We start from the raw sequence: 22829 nt of genomic DNA on the forward strand, positions 1-22829 counted from the left end.
AGAGGACTAGTATCTCTGGAAGTAGGTTCTAAGAGGAATTCATTGTGGATGTCAACCAAGTATACTTAGTCATCCTTCCCAATTTATCAACCCTTTACATCTAAAGGAGCCAAATAAATAAAGGATTGGAATGAGGCCAGACATGTTCATGAAAAATCAGTACCACTCCCCCTCCCAATGTCAAAATTCTTTGTAACTAGTAAATTGCTTTTAAGTAGTTTTTCTTCCACACCATTTACTATAAGGTATTTTTTTTTTTTTACATCTTGTAAGCTTTATTGATTTGTATAAATTAAACTAAACAAAAATAAGTGAATCTTTTTGAAGACTTAAGACTGAGGACTTTGAGCAAGGTGTGGACTCCAGACAACTCTGGGAAAAGTGCCCAAATTCTGAGCCTCACAATGAGAATGAGAATTTTATACAGTCTATGAGGAAAAGATTTTGTCTTTTTCAAGGATTTTTACACAAAAAGTGTTCAGGGAAGTGTCCAGTTAGTGTTATCTATTTGATGTTGTCTATGTATTGAACAAGGAGGGTTTTTTAAACTGACCCTGTCTGTTTAGTGCCTTATCCTCTGTGAATTGGAATTTTAGCTGTACCCATAAACTTAGATGTCTTCTTTTGGAAGTTACTGATCAGAGACATTTTTTGTTGTTGCTGACTCAGTTTTTTTCGAGGCCAGTCTAGCTGTGCTTTGGTTCTTTATTCTGTGCCTCTTAGTTGAGACAAGGGGGAGAGATAGAAACTCCTTTGTTGGTTTTAGTTTAAGTTTTAAACAGAATTGTATATCACTGCTGACCTTCAGTACAGCTGTAATCAGTCAACATGTTTTACAGTAGTGGATTACGACCCTCGATAATAGTAGTGCCGTTTTTATAGGAGAATCGTAATCATGCTGAAATATTTAGAAGTGAAATTTCATAATCCTACAATTTACTTCTGCAAGGAAAAATTAGTAATAAGAATGAAATATGGTAGCATACTAACAATTCTTGAATATTGGTATAGGGAGCTGTATCAAAATATTGGTCTTTATTTTTTCTTTGTGATTGAAATTCCTCAATATAAAGTGTTCAAAGAAAAAAAGACCTTGATGAACATTAGCATTATGAACTGTACCTTTGACAGAGTTAAAGAATTTAGTGGTAATAAATAGTCACAAGAGTTTAGATGTTTCTATTATGTAAATAGCTCACCCATGCAATTGCCTGTAAATTTAGTTAAAAATTGCTTGGTGTTGTATACATATAACTTATGTTCAAATATGAAGTATTTGAATTAGAACTCTGAAGATAAGGAATTGGTTCTACTAGTTCTGTGTCTAATCTGTATTTTAGTTTGCAACTGAAAATGTTTACTTTTAATAAATGATTAAGTATGTCACATTTTGGGTTCATATATTATCACTGCCAGTTAAATATACACGGTTTCCGTTGCTAAGTCCTGGAAGACTTTGACAAGTACAGAATGATGTTAAAAGACTAGAAGTCAATTTGTAATAAGCAGATTTATTTGGTATTTTGCATTTTTTAATGCTTATTATGTTTATTTCTTCCATAGATCTTCCTCAGAACTGTGACCCTAACATTCCCCTAGTTGCTCAGGAATTAATGAAAAAGATGATACGTCAGTTTGCAATTGAGTATATTTCAAAAAGTGGTAAAATTCAAGAAAATAGAAATGGTTCAATTGGACCAAGTCTAATTTGTAAAAGTATCCAAATGAATCAAGAAGAAAACTCTCTTCAAGAAGAGCAGGAAGGCCCCTTAGACCTCACTGTGAATCGAATGCAAGAACAAAATACTCAGCAAGGTAAGATTTTTTTTTTTGGTTTTGTAACTTACAATTTAATGTTTGATACATTTATTTGTATTCATACTGAAATTCATATTAGAAGTAATATTCTTTGTAATTACCATATCTAACATGAACTATAGAGAAATGTTGAATTAGTGCTTTGTGCTGGATTTGACTTTTGTTTATAAAAGAGAAAACTTGATTGAATTGCTATCAAATTCACAATAAAGTGTATAAGAGAATTGTAACAATCAACTTGAAAACTTAAGTATTAAGAGGTGTTTTGATGGAAAATTATTTTTAGTATACAGTTGTGAATATTAAGCATTTGCCATTCATTATTTTGCCTTTAGGTGAAAAATTGGCAGTCATACAGCTAGGGAAAGAAAGCTGGTACTTGTGATAAATATAATGAATTATATAATTAACTATAAAGAGAAATGTTTGTAATAATAAGCCTGAATGATGGAAGGCTGTGTCGGACTTCTATAATAGTTTATTGAAATACAAACCATAACTTCAAAAGGAAAAGGCTTTTCTGTGCTTATGTAAGATACTCAGTCACAGTTTTTCTGGAAGACAGAGAACTAGTAACTTTTGTTGACACAAATTAGGAGTAGTGTTGTCAAAACTTAAAACAAAAAATACCAGCATTGTTTGATTGCAGAAAGCAGTGTTGTTGTTCAGGACTCTAAAGAGTACATTGGTCACTGTTTAAAGAAGATATTTTTTATTTCAGTATGCAAGATAGAGTAAAATTGAGAGGGTTTAAAATATGGAAATAACCTTTTGTTTTGCTTACCTAATTTTAGGGTATATGAATTTATATAGAAAAATCAGAAATATTAGGGTATTTAGGTTATAAGAAAGAAAGAATGTAAAAGATTGCTGATATATGCTGATATAAGCACTAAGGAAAAATTATCATTACATAGAATATTAGAAAGTATAGCTGTGGAATTTTTTGTTTTACTTTTCTTTCATACCCTCTGTTTCTCCCACTCTGAGAAAAAGTTGTTTATCTTTCCAAAGGGATTAACACACAGGTTTTGGTTCCTGGCAGACTTTTTGAAATCCCAGCTCTCCTACCTAAATTACATGAACAGATAACTTGGTCCAGCACAATTCTAATCTCCTTATTTGTTATTTGGCAATAATAGTAACAAATTCACTGGGGCATGTGAAAGTTAAATAAACATTTGCATATATAGTCGTTATACTAAAGTAGAACTGAGCTTTTTCTGAATGGCCAAGGGAAGAAATTTAAAATAACTAGTTAGAAATTAGGTGGAAATATATTTCAGGTCAATATAAGAAAGAATATTTATAAGAATCATATACTTTAAAAGTGGAAAGGGGAAATTGATTCCCTTATTCCCTGATTGTCCTAGCATTAGAGGTATGCAAAAGTACCAGATGAGTAATTGACATAGATGACATTTAAAAAGTAAATTTCCAGTTCTTACATTTTGTGATTCTATGAAATTAAGTGATAAGATAGACCCAAGTAGATGTAGATAACAAGTAACAAATTACTTAAATTATTGTGATTTTTTAGGCAGCGTGCACAGTATACATATGTGTGCATTTAGAGGTAGAAAAGACTAATGATACAGTATATAAATCTATATGCTATGTAATCTTACATATTTTAATCTAGGAGATCACTCATTGTATATGATTTCAGCATTTTTCTAGTAGAGGAATCATTTAACGTTGTGTAACTTTTGGTATACAAAACAAAGAAAACAGTCACAGATGAAGCTAACAAGATTCATGGGGACAAGATTGTGAAAAAGCCACATAGAAAATATTAAGGATTTTTAATTTTCTTGGAACTACAGAAAGATGCTAGATTTCCTTAGGCAGAGGGTAATAAAATCAGATTTTCTTTTATATGACCATTCTGCTATAGTCTAAGCTGACAAGCTTTAACATTGACTATTTGGATACCAAATTAAAACTAGCACTCAAACCCTTTGATGCATTTGTGTGCCCCGTCAATCATACTGTGAATCAAATACTCACTAACCCTATACACTTTAGTGTAATGCTTTTTGCACTGTTTTTCCACAATTTAAAAATGGTTTAAGGAAAAATCTATTTCCACCTAATTTCCGACTATTTTAAAATAAATAAACCAAAATCTTAAAATGTTTTGCTAATCATGACTAAGACATCCACTAGTGTTTTATTTTACAATATATATTGGGATTGTTTCATTAGTAATGATAGAAGGTATAAATTCATGTTTCATGTGATTTTCTTAAAAATTAAAAAGTTTTTGAACCTGGATTATACTATTCTTTCTTAGAGTATAATGAATAAAGTGCTTATACTAGTAGTAGCAAATATCCTTTATTTGTTAATGCTTACATTTTCCATATTATTTTTTATAATTTCTAAATAGTACTTTCAGTTGTTTGTATTTATTGATTTGAAAATGTAACCTGTAAATCTGTAGTAATAAATATAGCCTGTAAATCTGTAATAATATCCATAAAAATTTTATGGATAGTCTAACATATATGTGTGTGTTATATAAAACATATATAACATACACACATACACACACACACAATTTTCAATCCCAAATGATTTTATAAGTAACTTACAGTGACAGATAAGCCCCATCTTTTAATAACATTTTGAAGAGCAGTGAAAGAAAACTAGAAATATAGTTTTGACGCTAAAAACAATGATAGTAAAAAAAAGAAAAATTGTAAACCATTCTTATAAACCTAAATAAATATTAACAAACTGGATATAATAGTTAAAAAGCGTAATATATGTGTAGTGGTTAGGCAGGCTCAGGTGATTCTACATTTGAAAGACCTTAATGATTCTGCACCTCATCAAAATAAAGACAAAATATGTCATTCTAGCAGATACAGAAAAAATTTCAAAAAAAGCCAGCACATTAGGGTAAAAATGCTTATCAATCAAGAATAGATGAGCGCTTCTACTACCGGAAAAGTCATAACCTAATGATTTTGATATAATGGACATATAAATGAACATAAACAACATTAAGCAGTAGTTGTAAGGAAGGAATGAGTAAACTTGTTGCTTGTAAACAACATGAAAGAATAGTTAGTCTTTTCAAACTGATAAAGTTCAAAAAAAGGTACTACTTAAAGATCACTGTGTATTTTTTTTTTAAGATTTATGCATATAAGAACTAGAGTGCAGGCCAGAGGTGTGGGGGAAGTAAAAGGGTTCACCAGAGACAAAGTGGGGAGCACAACAGACAGATCTACAGAAATTCACTGCTGAGGGGAGCAGCGAGTCAGAAGTCTGATGCACCATGTGGAGCAGCTCCCTGGCGGGGCAGAGATTGAACTCTTGGGTGGTGGTGGTAGACTAACAGTACTGCCTTCAATCCCTGTGCCACTAGGGAGGTTGCAAGGTCACCATGTATTAATTAAAAAAAAAAAAAAAAAAAAAAAACAAAAAACTACCCAGTTAAAAATCCAGTTTTAAAAATATCTCATCTGCAATAGCAACAAAAGCAGGAAAAACATTAAAATACCTCATAATAAAATTACATTTGAAGAAACAGTATAAAATTTTATTGAAGTACATAAAAGAAGACTCACGAGTCACAGTATTCTAAATGAATGGAAGAATCTAAAAGATGGTAGTTCATCCTTTATTTGTTTTTGTGAAAAAAAATATCTGCCAATCCTAAAATTTATGATCAATACTGAGAATGAAGAATAACCAAATCAAAGTTTTTAGGACTTGCTCTAAAATGTCATGACTTAATTAGTGCAGTAATTAAAACAAAGCAGTTTTTGCCATATTCACATCAGCAGAACAGATTTATGAACCTAGGCATTCTCCAAACTTCAGTGGACTCTTGGTACAAGTCAGAGATATCATTATAAATCATTGAGAAGGACTCTATAAATAATAAGGTATCATTATAAATCATTGAGAAGGACTCTATAAATGGCTCAGGGACAAGGTTACCCACACAAACGGAAAAACATCACTCACTTTAGTAATTCTTGTTGGGTTAAAGGACTAACTGTAGAAAACAAAATTAAAAGAGGAAGGATTATATGAACTCTAAAGAAGGAAAATTTCTTTGGAGCTATGAATGGCAGTTCAGATGATAATTTTATAAATATGTACTGAAATGTAAAACTTAAACTATTGTAAAAATCACTGTGACCAGTGTGAAAATTCAAACCTCAAATTTGGTAATCAGTATCTATAACTGATGTAACTGATAGCTGCTCAACTAACAAAACATACTGTAACCAATGACAAATCAATACTCCATAGAATAGTAGGCAAAAACAATTCTCAGAAGATAAAAGAATAAGCCAAGAAAGAAATACACAAAAGAATATCCTGCCCAAGCTCCATCCTAATGTGTAGGCTTCCTTTATTCTATATTTTAAGAGATGGTAATTCAACCTTTGATTGACAATTAGTACTTGCAAACAATCTGACAGCTCTGATAATTAAGCTCATAGCTCTGAAATACACAATTTTCATTTTCTGTTTTTTCCATCTAAAACAATATTTTACTTAATGGTGCTATAAATATAGAAATTATTATATCTCCAAGACATTTCTTTTCCATGCTTACCTTCCTGTCTGCAACAATATCAGAAATTCTTCTTTTACTTACTGATGTTTTAATGTTTGTTGAAACTTATATATCTCTCTCGTAAAAAACTATAGCAATGATCCCTGAAAGTATAGTCTTTTGTTTCTCTTAAACCTCTGTTTTCCATGCAGATCTTTTTAAACTCTTTTTTTTTTCATGTCAGATTCCATATACCTCATTTTCCTTGCCTTTTCTTCCACAAAGCCTTCTAACTTACCATATAGTTACCATGAGGCAAACATTTTTTATTAGCCTCTCCAGTGTACTTTCTTACCAACAGTTCAAGTATTAGAAGTATTTCTTAGTTCAATTTCAGTTTTACAGATTTGTATAAATACTCTGAACCTTAGAAACAGGAGGAAGTAAGTCAAGCATTATTTGAGTCTATGATTCTTTTTTTTTCTTGACACACTAAGAAACAGAAATAACATTAGAATATCAATTTTTTTTGTTGTTCTGGGGTGAAAATAAAAACTTCTACCATATCCCAAAGTGTAGAAAGAAATTTGCTGCTCCTTTTACAACCATAAAGACTTTACCAGTCTGTACAAAATGCATGCAAATGTGCAAAGAGGAAACAGGACTTCATTGACATTGGTGGTATAGTTTTATTACCATGAGATCTAGTCTGTATTCCTGTAAAACTTATTAATAGCACATTTCTCACTGCATTATACTTATTTGCATGTTTGTATTTCATGGTAATCTGCCTTTGAGAGAACTTGTTTATTTACTTTTATATCTCTAGAGTATATATGATATATGCTGGACTTAAAGTTTAAAAATCTTCACTATTTTCTTTTTAAAGATTTATTTATTCATACAGAACTGAGGTATAGGCCAGAGATGCGGAGGGTGAGAGGATTCACCAGGGACAGAGTGGGGAGCAGAACAGGCAGATCGACGAAGTACACTGCTGAGGGGAGCAGCAGGCGGGTCAGGAGAGGTCTGCCGCGCCATGTGGTCACCTCCGGGGCAGGCGGGAATCAAACTCATGAGGAATTGGCTTAAGCTTCTTAGTGCTGCGCCACCACGGAGGGCCAAATCTTCACTATTTTTAAATGCTATTAGAAACTAAAATGAAAATTGAGAGTTATGATTGGATTTATGATTTTTTTTAGCAGAGAAATATGGATGAAAAACACTCTCAAGTTATTTTTATAATAATGTCTTTAATGACATCTGGAATATTGTCATACTCAACATTGCTTATTGTACTGCCTTGCCAACTCATTATTTGATTTTTCTCTTAGGTGAACTGGTAACAAAGGAATATAATTAATTACTTCACAATGCCACAGTAGACCAAAGTTTAGAGGTTACATTTCCTAATTTGAGTTAAGGTTTCTTTCTTTAAACAATTATACATGATAATATCAACTAGACTTCAAATGAGCAGTTGGGAGAATAAACAGATGAATTTCAATGATATGTTTATTTTTCATTAAGTTACCATTGCTGTGCTTTTCTGGTTTCTTTTTTTCACCCAACCTTGCCAGCCTTTATTAATTCTTTTTTTTTTTTTTTTTTTTGGACAGGAAATTTAAGCTATTTGTATTTTTTTAAATATAATTGTTTATTTTTACATCATTTTGTGCATTTTTCCATCTCAGTTGTAATCCCCTTGGGTTTTCCATTACAAATCACCTGCTTTTCTGGTTTCTTAACTAAAATCAAGGTAGATGTAGTTGTCAACTAAAATGTTAAACTGTAATGAAGAGAGTTGTATTTTTTTTATGGTATTTTGTTAAGGTACACTGTTTGTAAATTAAAAAATACCAAGACTGCTATTAAAGTTCATTTTAAAGTTTTTTCTGTATTACTAATGAAGGCAATAAATCTTAATTTTTTATGCTAAACTTTTTTTCCCTAAGGCTGAAGACATATGGAAGAAAATGTTACCTTTCATACTTAAAAAGATGCTATATTTTAGTAAACTTGAGGAAAAAAACATAACTATATGATCCACATTCCTTCCAGTCTAATCTTCCCTAGGAATGGTGAGGAAATGTGATAATTAAAATAAAAATTCCAATCCAAACATCCCACTCATTAGCTTAGAAGTCTTTAATAAAAGCTTCACTTGTTCTTAAGATAAACCTAAAATACTAAACTTGCCAAGACCTACCCTTTGCCTGCCTGTCTAGGCTCATTTTGAGTCTTAATCCTTTTTGTCTTCATACGAACTTTCTCTTAGTTCCTTAAATATGTCTTACACTCTGGTCTCAGAACATTGACTCATGTTCTGCCTCCACCATTTTATTTTCTAAGTAAAATTTAAAATTTTTTTCTGGTTTCTTTCTAAACATCTTTAAGAAAGCCTCCCCTCACCTCTTAAATTGGGTGCAGATGGACACACATTCTTTTATTAATTCTCGCCAAAATTTAGTTTGGGTTTATTTTTATATTTTTTCCATACCCTGTATAGAAAATATATCATCCTATATTCTGCTATAACTCACCATCCTGTAAGTACTGGTTCCTCTATCTTCTTCTGTGTTTTCTGTTTGTCCCATTTGTTAAAGCTTTTTTCTACCTTTGGTATTTTATGTTGTTTTCCCCTTATTTCATTTTTTCCTTTTGAAGTTCCACTCTTCATTAGTAAGCTGTATTACCCTAGAAATCTTTTGATGTGTAGTTAAGAGTTAATATTAAACAACTTAAAAGTGTTTAAATTTGTCACCATTTCATCACTGCCTTAGTTTTCTTTTTGTGCCATCATAATTTAGACATAACTTTGTTTTATGTCAGCAATTTTTATTTGAGTTTACATACATACATGATTACATACATGATTACTTTTTTTTGGTTCACCATTCCATCCTAAATACTGTATTTTCTTCTGTGGTCAGAGATTCCTTTAATAAGGATTTATTAGTAGTATGCTCTCAGGTTTTTTTCCAATTTCATTTTTTTTTTTTAACTTTTGTTCTTGCAAGTTATTTTTCTGAGTACACAGTTGTAGATTGGCAGCTAACATTTTTTTCTGGCAGTGCTAGTATGATAATGTCTCAACTGTTTTGGTTATAGCTGCTCAACCAATTTTCTTTCCTTTGTAGGTAATCATCACACTCTCTACCTTTAGGATTTTTATCTTCACATTCTCTGTCATTTGCTTGCTTGCTGGTTTATGTTATTCTGCAGGTTGTCTTGAATGCATTTGGATGTAGCTTTACTTTTTTCTGCTTAGGAATTACATGGTTCCCTAAAACTGAGGGTACATATCTCCCCTGAGTTGTGATTTGTCAGCCATTATTTTTTCAAATGTGTTGTAACTTTCATTTTATCACCTACAAATCCATTCAGACATAATTTTGCCCCTTCATATATCTTATCTATCGGATCTTTCACCTCGTAGCTCTTTGTGTGTATCCTTTAGCTGCATTATTTAGAATACCTCCAGATTCACTATTTCTTGAACAAGTCTAATCATAGTTTAATTTGTTATATTTTTCATTTCCAGAAGGTATTTGTTACTTTTTTAAAAATATGTCTGTCACTGTGCTCCTACTTTTACAAGAGGATCATTACTCAAGATACCAAGAGATGCCTGGGAGAATTACTTAGCTAAGGTCATCAGGAATGCCTTCCTGGAAAACCGAGTCTGAGCAGACATTTGAATAAGAATTTATCCTCCATATGAAGATATGCGGGACAGGGTATTCCCGACAGAAGAAACATCAGATACAAATACAAAAATATCGGAAATCAAAATAGGCAGGAACAAATCAGCTGTACATGAGGACATATATGAAGGTGGTCACAGTTACTTATCAATCAAGATGCTATTCAAACTTTTCCTGTAAAATGTGGTTATAGTGTCAAGAAACATAATCACTATATTGTATATAAACTGGATTTTTATTTCATAAAGAATGTCACCAAAAACCATACACTTTACATTCAGAAGTTCCAATGTTATCATGTTAATAGACTATCATTGACTAACCTTATTAGTTGTATGAAACAGAAAAAGGGAAACTTGAAACAAAGAGAAATGAGCTTCATTTTTAGCTATTACATATTTCGGAGTATTTGTCAGACTTTGATATAAAATTGGCCACTCTCATTACATGCTTTCCAAAGGACAGTTTATTCAGTTTTTGTTTTCTCTTTTTTCAATTGAGATAACATAGGTCTATAGCACATGTGATGCAAAGGAGTAGGTTCATACCTCCTCAGATGCTGGTTGTCTCCCCACTACTAAGGCACTGTAGTCCTCCACCTCAGCCTGTTGGACTCTCGCACTTTATTCTCCACTCTCCCATTCCATCTTTGTGGTCACGAATGGCAAGAGTTTATCTTTATTTAAAATCACCGTGTATAGTATCCCATTGTGTGTGTATACATCTTAATCTACTCATCTGCCCTTGGGTACTTAGGTTATTTTCATAACTTAGCTGGTATAAGTACTGCTGCAATGAACACATCTGTGCATTTAGCCTTTATAATTAGTATCTTTGCATTATTTTGGTGGATAGCTTAGAGTGGGTCATATGGTAAATTTGTTTTTAGTATTTTAAGAAACCCCATACTTTTTCCCTTAAGGGCTGTATGAGTTTGCTTTCCTATCAGCAGTGTGTAACGTTTTCTTTTCCTTGACATCCTCACCAACACTTGTTTTCTTTATAATTTCTTCATCTATTTTCTCTCTAAAGAGATAACTTTTGTTATATGTACCTTGAAAGTACTTTGAAGATACTTTAAAGTACTTTGATACAGTGTGCCAAAAGTGCGCTCTCGTGGTCAGGTTGAATAAAGTAAAGTTGCTGATTTTTACTTCTACATAGAAAAGTATCCTGTTACATATTTCTTGGTTTTGTTTTTATCTTTAATATATTAAAAACAACATCCTAATTTCTTCCCATGACTTATATGACTTTCTTAAGGTCTTGTCCTAGCATACTACCTCTGTGGATATTCTGCTTTTCCTCTCTTCCTGGCTTTTGTGCAAATAATATTATCTCTCCTTGCCTATTTTTGACATATCCCAAGCTCACTCTACTTCAGAACCTGCACTTGGATGATTGCTTTTACTGGGGTATTCTGCCTCCAGGTCTTTGTGATTCTATGGCTCGACCCTTCTCATTATTTATATGTCGACTCAAATATCCCCTTAACAGTAAGGGAATGATAATTATAATATATAAAAATAATTTCTGTGTGATAAAAAAGACAGCAACATTGGTGAGGGGGGAGGCAAATGGAAGTCTGAAAAAAATATTTCCAATTTATATTGTAAAATCCCACTTCAAGGAGTTGAGCATGTGAGTATGTAACAAAATAAGGAAAGCTACATATTCGAAGTTACTTGTTGAAGCATTGTTTGTAATAGCAAGAAACTGGAAATAAACCGTGTGGTCAATAAATCATTGTATGTCCACATTATGGATGACTGACCATCTAAAAGGGGGATGAGAAAAATCTCTTTGACAATTTAAGTTTTATTGTTAGATGGTAAAAGTAAGGTAGATGACAGAATGCTCATTTGTGTTAACAAAGCAGCAAAGAAAAACTGTAATAAACACGGTTACCTATAAAGCAGTGAAGTAAATGAGGCAGAGAGGACCAGATGGAAGGACTGTGATGAGACCCTTGCTGTGTAGTTTTTACATAAATGGTTAGCATATTCCAAAGAATAAACATTTTGTAAAAAATAAGCCATCCCTAAAATCTGAAAGAGAATGTAGCAGATGAACCTGGCATCAACATACTAGCTTTGATACTGAAAAAAATTTTGTCAGGTGATTTGACCCAATAATTTGACTGTACATTTTTACTGGAATGTAAATTTTAAGAACAAGGAGTGCTTCAGAGAAATTCTAAGCTTCCTTTTAGTGATACTCGTAACATCACCATTATTTTATTATTTTGATCACAAGTATGTGATCAATATTAGGAAGCCAAAATTTCAGGATAAGAGAAGAAACAAATGAGTAAAATAAAAAGAAATAAAACAACCCTGTAGTATTGGGTGTGGGTTGGAAGTGTCCATGCAAACACATGACTTTCTGTTCTTTTCAAAAATAAGCATTTCCTACTCTGACCACTGAAATACCCTAAAAGCTTTGATGATTCAGTGGCTTTGCACCTATACCTGGGTTGTGATGGCTAAATATTATTTTACTTTAAAAGGACGCACTCCTTGAATTCTAGCTCTAGATTAGGAAAACTGTAAGTTGATCTGAATGTAGACAGTGAACAAGGAAACTCCAAAGACTAATTTGTCAGAATGCAAGAGTCAGTGGTAAGGGTTTCCCGCTGGCCAAATATGGCAACATATGAGCATCAAAAGGAAGAATAATTGTAATGAGAAAATATTGAATGTTTTAAATTCCTTAGTTATGATTTAAAAAAAAGTGTCTTAGACATGGAAACAACCCAGATGTCCAAAGCATATGACTAGATTAAAATGATGTGGTATGTATACACACTGGAATATTACTCAGCAAGCAAAAATAAAAATAAACACATGCCTTCCTGCAGCTATATGGGTGGAGCTGGAAAAGATAATGCTTAGTGAAATAAGCCAGAAAGAAAAAGGAAAATACCAGATGGTTTCACTCATAGCAGGAGTATAAAGGACCAGGGGAGAAAATAATAATAATAATGAACAACTATATACCAGAGACATTTTACGGGGTTAGAGTGGGGAATGGGATCAAAAACAGTGAGGGGAGGGAAGTGCACTGGACTATGGTGATGGCACATTGGTGATTTGGTAATTGGAAGCCCATGGGGATGACAACTGAGATAGAAAAAGGCACAAAATGATGTAAAAATAAACTATTATTAAAAGTAAAAATAAGTGTCTTAAATATTAGTCTTTGGAGAGACATGGCATACATTAGTATCTTTACTCAAGAGTTATCTTTACTGCGAAAATAAGCAACTGAAATAAAAAGTTAAGCATTTTTCTTGATGCTCTTTTAGAAGTTGTATCTTGGAGCAACCTAATATTCTTCATTAAAGGAAGTCTTGAAGAATTCTGACTAATAAATGAAAGATGTGCTGTACTTAAAATACTGCTATTTTGAAACTCCTAATAAGGTAATTAAATTAAGCAACAGAATCAGGAGACGAAGCTTACAAGGTAGTTTTTTTGTTTGCTTTTGTTTTTTTTTTGTTTTGTTTTTTTTGTTTTGTTTTGAGGAGCTTTACAGCAAAGGGTCAGACTGTCAATATCTGAAATCAGAACACTAATCAGTTAGCATCATTGAAAATAGAATTAGGGGCCTTAGGATAGTACTCTTGCAAAAAGGATGAAAGTGAATCTTAAGCAGTTCTTTTAGCTGGTGGTTCTCAAATATGGTTGAAGAAGCCCACAGAGCCCCTGAAACTCTTCAGGGAATTAATCAGATCAAGCCTAATAATAATGTTATTTGTCTTTTTTACTCTCATCCTTTCACAAGGACATAGTGGACTTAGCCAGAGGCTGTGTATTCTGTGACTTCTAAGCATACTGAGTATTCAGCTGTCCTCTATTAAACTAAACATTAAGGAGATTTCCAAAATGTAAAAAGAAAAAAAAAATTGTCACAAATTACCTCCTACTTTAAGCATATCAACTGTTCAAAACAGTATATTTTTGACCCACTAGAAGAAATCTCAATAAACCAGGTATTAGGGAATGACAAAGAATTGTTGTTTAAAAATCCTTATTTTATAAAGGTATATTAGAAAATTGAAATAAAGTAACATCTGGAATTAACTTCAAAATATTTTAAATATTTAAATCCCTAATATTTAAATAGGGTTAAGTAGAGTAAATGTGGCAAAAACCTAGGTAATTACTGAAATTGAAGGGTGTATATAAAGGAGTAAATCTGTTCTAAAATTTTGCATGTTTGAAATTTAATATTTTTTTTAAAAGAACAAATTATCTTCTCCAAGTTTTTGCTTGTTCTTTTATTCCTACATAGTAAATATAGTAGTTGTTAATACCCTGTCCTGTTATTGTCTCATTTTTATTTATGGTTCTTGTGAAATTATTTTAATAGATTTAGTTTTCTTTGTCATGCTTCATGAGGGCAGGAACATTTTCTATCTTGTTCTCTCTCATGAGTCTGTGATAGACTTTCAGTAAATATTAATTGAATGAATCAGTTGTAAATGCTGTGTGTTCTAGAAAAGCTAAAAAGTAAATAAGAAAGGAAGAAAATGAAACATACCTTTTTTCATCCACCCAGTGGTAATTGCTTCTGTTAAATTTTCAGTGTTTCTAAATCATTTTCTGGAGTTAAATATTCCCTCTCTCCCTTCCCACCTTGCTCTTTCAACCACAACCCATACATAATCTGTATAGCTTGTATTTTTTTTAATAATATTTTAAAACATCCTCCATTACATTTTTTTTATAATTTTTTTTAAAGATTAATTTATTTGTACATACAGAACTGGGGTACAGGCAAGAGGCTCAGGGGCGATGAGAGGCTTCACCAGAGACAGAGTGGGGAGCAGAACAAGCAGATCAACGAAGTACACTGCTGAGGGGAGCAGCGGGCGGGTCAGGAGAGGTCTGCCACACCATGTGGTCACCTCCAGGGCAGGCGGGAATTGAACTCACGCGGAAGTGGCTTTAGCTTTACAGTTGCTGTGCTTTAACCCTCTGCGCCACCAGGGAGGGCCCCTCCATTACATTTTTTCTGCAGTCATTGTAATTAACTACATTGATTTACTTAGCTGAATAACATTCTACTTTGTGAAAAGATTGTGATATTTATTATATAAATAAATGTATCTGTGTCTTCAGATCTGTAAGTAGCTGTGTTTGAACTAAGGTTTTACATTCTGTCTTTGTACCATAAGACAAATTTCTTGAAGTGAAATTGCTGAATCAAAGAGCATGCATGTAATTATTAGATATGAAAATAATGGGGAGAGGGTGAGTAATTGAACAGAAGAGAGAGAAGGAGGGCACGCCTCCTGGTTTTTACGGTGGTAATCTGGGTACTATTTACATAGGAATGCTCAACTTGTAAAACTTAATTAAACTGTATAGATAGATAGATAGATATAGATATAGTTATGAATGTCACATTTCAGTAAATTTTTAAAAACCATATAAATCATCTTTGGACGAGCATGACAAGGGCTATCAAATATGTGGTCAGCAAATCTAAATTCTTGCGATATGATGTTGTGCTATTAAGTAGATGTTCCACACTTTAAATGAAGTGTTAGGTTAAAACTTAAACTTACAGAATACGGTAAGGCAAAACATAAAAAAAAACACATTTTTTTAAATGTTTTCCAACGTATTGACTTGAAGCCTTTTGAACCTTTGTTTTACTTAATTACTTGCAGCAATGACTAAATTTGACTTGAATATTGACTTGAAGTCTTTTGAAGCTTTGCTTTGTTTAATTACTTGTAGCAATAACTGAATTTGACTTTCAGGGGGTAGCAAATAAGAAAGGAAAATCCAGTATTAAAGCTTAATTGATGTATTATTCCAATATTGATTACTTCCCTCATGATACTGAAACATTAACTCAATGATTAAATTAGTAATAGTAAAAATCATTTTAAGATAATATTTGGATAAAGCCAAGGGAGTGCTTTTATTTATTTATTTATTTTTCGTATTACTCAGTTAATACGTTTGTGGAGGGTTTCTATTGTATAGGCTCATTAAGAAAACCTTGGGAAAAACAGAAAAATATAGATTATATATAATATACAATATGTATCATGATTACTATATAACTGCTCAGATCTTTCTCAGATCACCATTACTGCCATTCTGTATATTTACTTTCTGATTTTAGTCTATATTTGATTTCTTGGGGTATTTTTCCATGACTACTTAACATATCCCTGTTCACATTTTATATCCTACCTTTTAAAAACACAACAGTCTCAGTTTCCCATGTATTTTTAATTCTCTTAGTAAATATGTTAAGCCTAACAATGAAGCAATTGAAGGTGCTGTATCTAATATAATATTTTTTAATAGGGTTTATTGTATTATTTATTTATTGTTCATAGAAGTCCTGGGGTGTAGTCCAGAGGTACAGTGTTGAGAGGATTCACTAGAGACAGGCACATTTGCTGAAATACAGAACTGAGGGGAACAGCAGGTGAAATGGGCAAGGTCCATTCTGCCATATGTTAGCTCCCTAGCTGGGGTTCAAACTCAGGCTGTAAAGGTGAGAGTTACCACCCAAGCCCCTAGGCCAACAGGGAGGCACCAAAATGTAAGGGTTTAAAACTTTCATTTGTGTTTATCAGTAATGTAATTTTTAATTTGTCTTTGTATACAAAACCATCTTATATTCAGTCTTTCCTTATAATGGATACCTCCACAAGTTAATATTTTTTAAAGATTTTTTTACATTTTGCTAGATTCTCTCCAGAATGATTAGTAATGTTAGGCAGTGCTAAATTTATTATATTATCTAGACTGTGATTCATATTTTAAAACATTGCATAGATTAGAGTTGTAGTTGAGTTTATAGACATGAATAAAACAGCCTAAGTTTGAATGCTGTTTCTACTACTTGTTGTTACCTTGGGCAAGATAATTAACCTCTCTTTCACTTTCATTTTAATTATTAAAATTTGCAAATTAACAAGCCTCTTTTTATATTGCATATAAGCACTAAGTGAATTCAGACATGCAATGCTCTTAGTGTAATTTTTTGCACAACACGTACACTATAGAAAAGTGAAGGTATTATATACTTAGATTGTATGTACATCACTAATTTCTAGAAATCAGTTAAATGTGATTATTTAAATTGTAAGAATCTTCTTTAGGTAAAATCAGAAAAAGACTTCTAGAGCCAGAAACTGATAAGAACAAGACATTGAGGAGCTAAAAGACAGTAAGACCCAATTAAGGAAATAGGTAAGTGATCAGAGGATAAAGGTAGAATACAGGCCATTGGAGAGTTATTGAAAGTAGTGACATAAGGTTTGTACCTAATGGTGTTCAGTGTTAGAAGCAGTTTTTATGACATTAACATCTTTAAGAAATTTAACTTGGAATACTTTCTTTTTAACCATGGGACAGCATAACTTATGTCATTAAAATTCACTTGCATGAATGTACTGAATCATAGTGATAATTTACATATTTAGTATTGGCAGTAGATAATGTGACTTCAAAGATCTTTTTTTTTTTTAAAGATTTATGTATTTATTCATACAGAACTGAGGTATAGGCCAGAGATGCGGAGGGTGAGAGGATTCACCAGGGACAGAGTGGGGAACAGAACAGGCAGATCGAAGAAGTCCACTGCTGAGGGGAGCAGCGGGCGGGTCAGGAGAGGTCTGCCACGCCATGTGGTCACCTCCGGGGCAGATAGGAATCGAACTCATGCGGAAGCAGCTTAAGCTTCTCAGTGCTGTGCTTTAACCCGCTGCGCCACCAGGGAGGGCCTCAAAGATCTTTTAACTTATGTTCATACACACATGTGGTCCCCTAAGCTTAATTATTTGGTTTAAATAACAACTAAGGATGAATAGTATTGTAAGTAGATACATATATTTTTAAAGGTCTTCATATTTAATTGATTAGTGATGATCAATCCTGATATTTTTGAAGAACAAAATGTTTATGAGAACCAAAGAAATACTAATTTAAAAACATTCTTAGTCTCATAAGTGGAATATTCCTTTGTGTTAAGCAAATTCTATATCCCATACAGACACCAACCTTTGACTGTGCTGTCAAAGAACAAGTTTGATGATTCATGACTGTTTTATCAATCACAGTCTATATCTAATGCTAGTGATGGGGGCCACATGGTAGAGGGAGTCAATGATGAGTCATCAGTGGGTCTTCACTGATTTTCACGTCCTTGGTTAGAAAATGAGTATAGTGAGAAAATCACTCAAGTAATCATACCTAATAAAATATAAATATCAAAGGGAGTGTCTAAGCATAGTTATTACATTATACCATATATGTGCTTAAACTACACAAATTATTATCACTGTCCTAATTAAGTACAATTTCAAAGAATATAAAAGGTGTTGTGGGAGTATGTAAGATGATTTAGAAAATCGTTTGTGAGGGTCATCCTGCAGGATATATGGAAGTGAGCCAGTCCAGAAGCACACAATGCATACTTTGAAAAGTGGACAGAGTCTAGGTAAGAGGTGAAAAAGAATGATAGTCTTGGAGTTGTGAAAACTAATTCTGTATTATGCGGCTTGCTTTTGTCTGCTTTGAATTGATCCTTTGTCAGGAATTTGCACAAAAATACAGAACTCAGAACAATTTGTAAATGAAATCTAAATCTTGATTTTAACTGAAAGTGAAATCTAAAAAAAGAAATAATAAACGTTGACACTCAAGATATTGCCTGACTTAATGATGCTTTCAGTTTTATTAAACATCGGTCCATTTTAATAATTATCTCTGGTAATATCATATATATATTTATGTATGTATGTATAAATGTAAATATCTATCTATCTATCTATATATATATATATATAAAACTATTACCTTGTTGAAAGGAAATATAACATTGTCCTGTCTATCCTCTGTTACACATTTTGCTTTACTGGTTGTTTAGAAACAAATGCTCAATCTGCAACCAATAAATAGAAGCAATTTGTGTTTAATATTAGAATTTCTGATATTAAGAAATATGTAGAAAAATACAGCATAATAATCATGTTCCCATCTTACATTGTACTTGAACACAGAACTTTAAGAAGTTTCATTTTAACATTGTAATAATAAAAAGCTAAACCTAGGCACCTAGCAATAGGTGAGCAGTAAACAATTTTCATTGTCTTTCATTTGTTCTTAGAATTACTGACCTAGAAAATTTACCATATAAAGTTAATTATTACATAATTGGAAATGTGTGTATACACATAAGCTATCTAGTTAATTATTTCTTCTTTATGAATGAGTGACAGTAATAGAGGTGGTCACTCTTCAGCTAAATACATGTCATCGACAGATCAACAGGAGCGAGAACATGCCCATTATTTCCATTCCAGAACTTTGTTTTTGTTTTTTGTTTTCAGTCATCCTTTCCAAGCTATCTCCCCTTACTGATTTTCTTTTTCTAACTGGGCAATCCTAAGGGTAACTGCTTTGACTTACAGCTCCTGAGTGCTAGAGCTTTTATAATGGAAAAATGAATTTGTGCATCTCAGCCCTCGTGTTTCCTGTAGTTTGAGAGATCTGCCACATAGCATGATTGAGGAAGTATAGATGGTTGGATGTACAGGAAGTCTGAAGACTGAGATGAGTTAGAGAGTATTGAAATTGAGTTAGAGAGTTAGAGAGCATGAAATTGTACTAGATGGATAAACGGGAACAATATACTCCATATAACAATTTTAAAAGTACCAGTTGCTATGTATTTTATGCCTATCCATTCGCCCTTTGACTTTTTAAGCCTACATACACTAACCTCTAGTCATACTGAATTTCCTCCAGCTCTTTGAAATGCTGTTCAGTAAATGTTTGCTGAACACTAAATATGTGCCAGGCACTACTCTAGGCAGAAGTGATACACTGTTGATTAAAATAGACATACTCTCTCCCTTCACATAGTGTATGTATAGTTTCGTGACTAACACAGGTAAGTATCTGAGCAACTAGAATACAGTCTACTAAAAGCTAATTAATATAGATAAGTTTACTGATGTAAAAACCTAAAATAATGACAATCAGCCAAGTCTGGGTGCATCCTGAATGGCTGAATAATGTAAAATTTAGTAAGAATTAGGGTGAGTATGGGGATAGAAAGTAGAGAGAATCAGAATAAGAGTATTCAAGCAGAGGAAACAAAGTGTGAAAGCTCAGAGATGAGAAGTAACAGCTTTTTTCCAACACATTTCCCTGCCCCGTCCTTAGGTCCTTGCTCCCCATGCAAGATTGATTCTTGGAGAACATAAATTAATATCGTGTCCATCTTAAATCAGAATTCTCTGCTCATTTTCTCTCTGTCTCAAAATTAAACTCAACTTTCTTGTCATGGTATGCAAACCCAGTGTTTTTGATTTGCATTCCTACAATACTTCTGATCTTCAGTCAACCTGTTTTATTCCCTTCAGCCACCGTGGCTAATACTCAGACATTTCCAGACCTGATTCCATACCACATCCTTTGCATAAATTGTTCCTTCTGCACACTTCCTCCAACATAATCTGCTTGGTTAATATCCTTGCAGGATTCAGTGTTCAAATCAAAGATGCCTATACTAAAAACACTCAATATAATAACTGCCTCAGCCCCACCCTCATTACTCTTTACCAGCCTTACTTTAAGCAGCACTTAACAGCAAGCTGAAATTTGTTTGGTGGTGGTAGTGTATGACTTGTTAGATCTTAAGCAGAATGAAAATATGCAAACTGTGAAAATGAGACATTGTAGGTTATGATAGGATATGCTTAATTTTTTTCTTTGAATTTGGCCAGGCATTTAAGTGCGAAGGTATGGTAACAACTAAAACCCAGTTGAATTTTTTTTAAAGCCAGTTGAACATTTGAGTTTATTTTTAAAACATATTGTCTTATAATGATTTTTATAGCTTACATTTTCAGTTTCTTAGCTGTTCATAAAGACACAGTTACAGTAGTATGTATTGCAGTGTTAAATTTTTATTACTTTTATTCTTTTTGATGTTGAAGTTTGAATCCTTAAGACTTGGTTATATACATTTCAATATTGCAATAGTTTTTTTTTTTAACTATAATAACAAATACTTAGGTATTTCTCTCAAACATTTTTCCTGAATGTTATATTGTTACAAGTTCTAGCTGCATCCAGTTACAAATATAATCACACTATAGCCAGTGCAGTGATTACATAGGCAGTGATTCAGCTGTTGTTCTATACTGTTATTTAAAATAGTGAAAATTTACACTGCTAGTTTTAAAAAATAAACTGGTTGTACATAGCCTCAGGTTACCTGAAGCGTATATTACACATACTGTTAGCTCTAGTAAGTATTGATTCTTCTTCTTCTTCATCATCATATTCCTATTTGATTCCTACTTACCCAAAGCATCGTGTGCATAGCCTTGAATAGGAAATATTAACGGATGGACAACCAAAGGGCTGCTCACTGTTAAACTGGGGGGAAGGTGATCAAGGTCTTATCTCATAGCTTGGTGCTTCATATCACCTGGCAATGCCAGCTCCTCCTCTGTTCTTTTTCCTATGTAGTGCCTTCCCAGTCATAATCTTGCTAACCACAAGTTGAATTGGTAATTCCACATGTCAAATACAAGTGTTAATTTTTAGGTCATAAATTCATTAGATCAGCAAAATATGAAATGTTAAAATGTAAGGATGATCTATCTGTCACAAATATAAAGTTTTTTCTCTTGCAAAAATTATAGGGGATGGAGTGTTAGATCTCTCTACAAAGAAAACCAGCATAAAATCTGAAGAGTCATCCCTATGTGATCCTTCTTCTGAAAATTCAATGGCTGGGTAAGCAATATCTAGGAAATATAATAGTCATATAAAATAACTCTTCAGAGAACTCTCAATACTATTCTGAGTAGGTTGACAAATATAATTTTCTTCCAGAATTGTCACTCATAAGTGTGTGTCTCTCATACCTTTCATTTGTCTTTTCTTTCTTTTTTTATTCTTTCTGTTAAAGAAAAGTTATCAGAACAATCACCAAACTTTAGTTCATGTTACTAAAATGAACTACAAACTTAATCATAGACTACAAACTGAGAAGCAGGACAAGTAAAGAGAATTTTAAATTCAATATTTAGGAGGCATTTTAAGAAAAATAATGTAATTTCATTACTTATTTTTTAAACAACCAACAAATTTGAAAAGTACTGTACTTAATTCGTAAGGCTAGCATAAAGGGTTTATAATTTTGTGCTTTAGGTGTGGTGTCAAACTATTTAATATATCTAATAATCACCACAAAAAGTCATTTCATGCTTAAAGCTGTCATTCAATTAATAACTAGTAGTGAAATGCTGTTCTGTTGGATTTGGGGATTTTTTTAATTTTTTTTGAACTTTGCATCTTCCCATTAAACTGCATAGGAATCTTATTGTCACATTTAAATCTTAGGTATAAAGTACAATTTATTTCAACTAAGTCTATAATAGAATTTGAGTCATGAGGTATAGTAGCTTTCTATTCGCGAAGCCTTTAAAACTACAATGATAAAATTTGAAAAATAAGCACCATTTATAATATCTAAAATTATCCAGATATAACTATCTACTTTTTTCAAATTTTAAGTTTTTGTTTAGAGAACAGTTAGTCTTGTGGAACTGTGGGATGTTTGTGTTTGGAAATATTCTTGCTGCTACAAATTTCCTTTAAAGGGGTTGACTCTTTTATTACTTGTTTAGTGGTAACGTCACGTTTCTACTAACAAAAACTCCTTAGGATTTGGGTATTTTTTATAATGGAACTCTAATTGTACAAATAAAATTTATAAGTGTT

At 32.5% G+C, this 22829-nt stretch overlaps 1 protein-coding gene across 3 annotated transcripts in view; it reads left to right on the plus strand.

Annotated features, from left to right (window-relative positions):
• Positions 1–22829, plus strand: part of LCORL (ligand dependent nuclear receptor corepressor-like) — a 123920-nt gene that overhangs the window by 73309 nt on the left and 27782 nt on the right. For all 3 annotated transcript variants that reach the window (XM_004681385.1, XM_004681386.2, XM_012723986.1), the window contains exons 5-6: positions 1564–1815; positions 21746–21839. In XM_004681385.1, the coding sequence (XP_004681442.1) occupies positions 1564–1815; positions 21746–21839 (346 nt within the window). The remainder of the gene's footprint in view (positions 1–1563; positions 1816–21745; positions 21840–22829) is intronic.

The sequence above is a fragment of the Condylura cristata genome, unplaced genomic scaffold (assembly GCF_000260355.1).
Source record: "Condylura cristata isolate star-nosed mole 26May11 unplaced genomic scaffold, ConCri1.0 scaffold00012, whole genome shotgun sequence".
Lineage (NCBI taxonomy): Eukaryota > Metazoa > Chordata > Mammalia > Eulipotyphla > Talpidae > Condylura > Condylura cristata.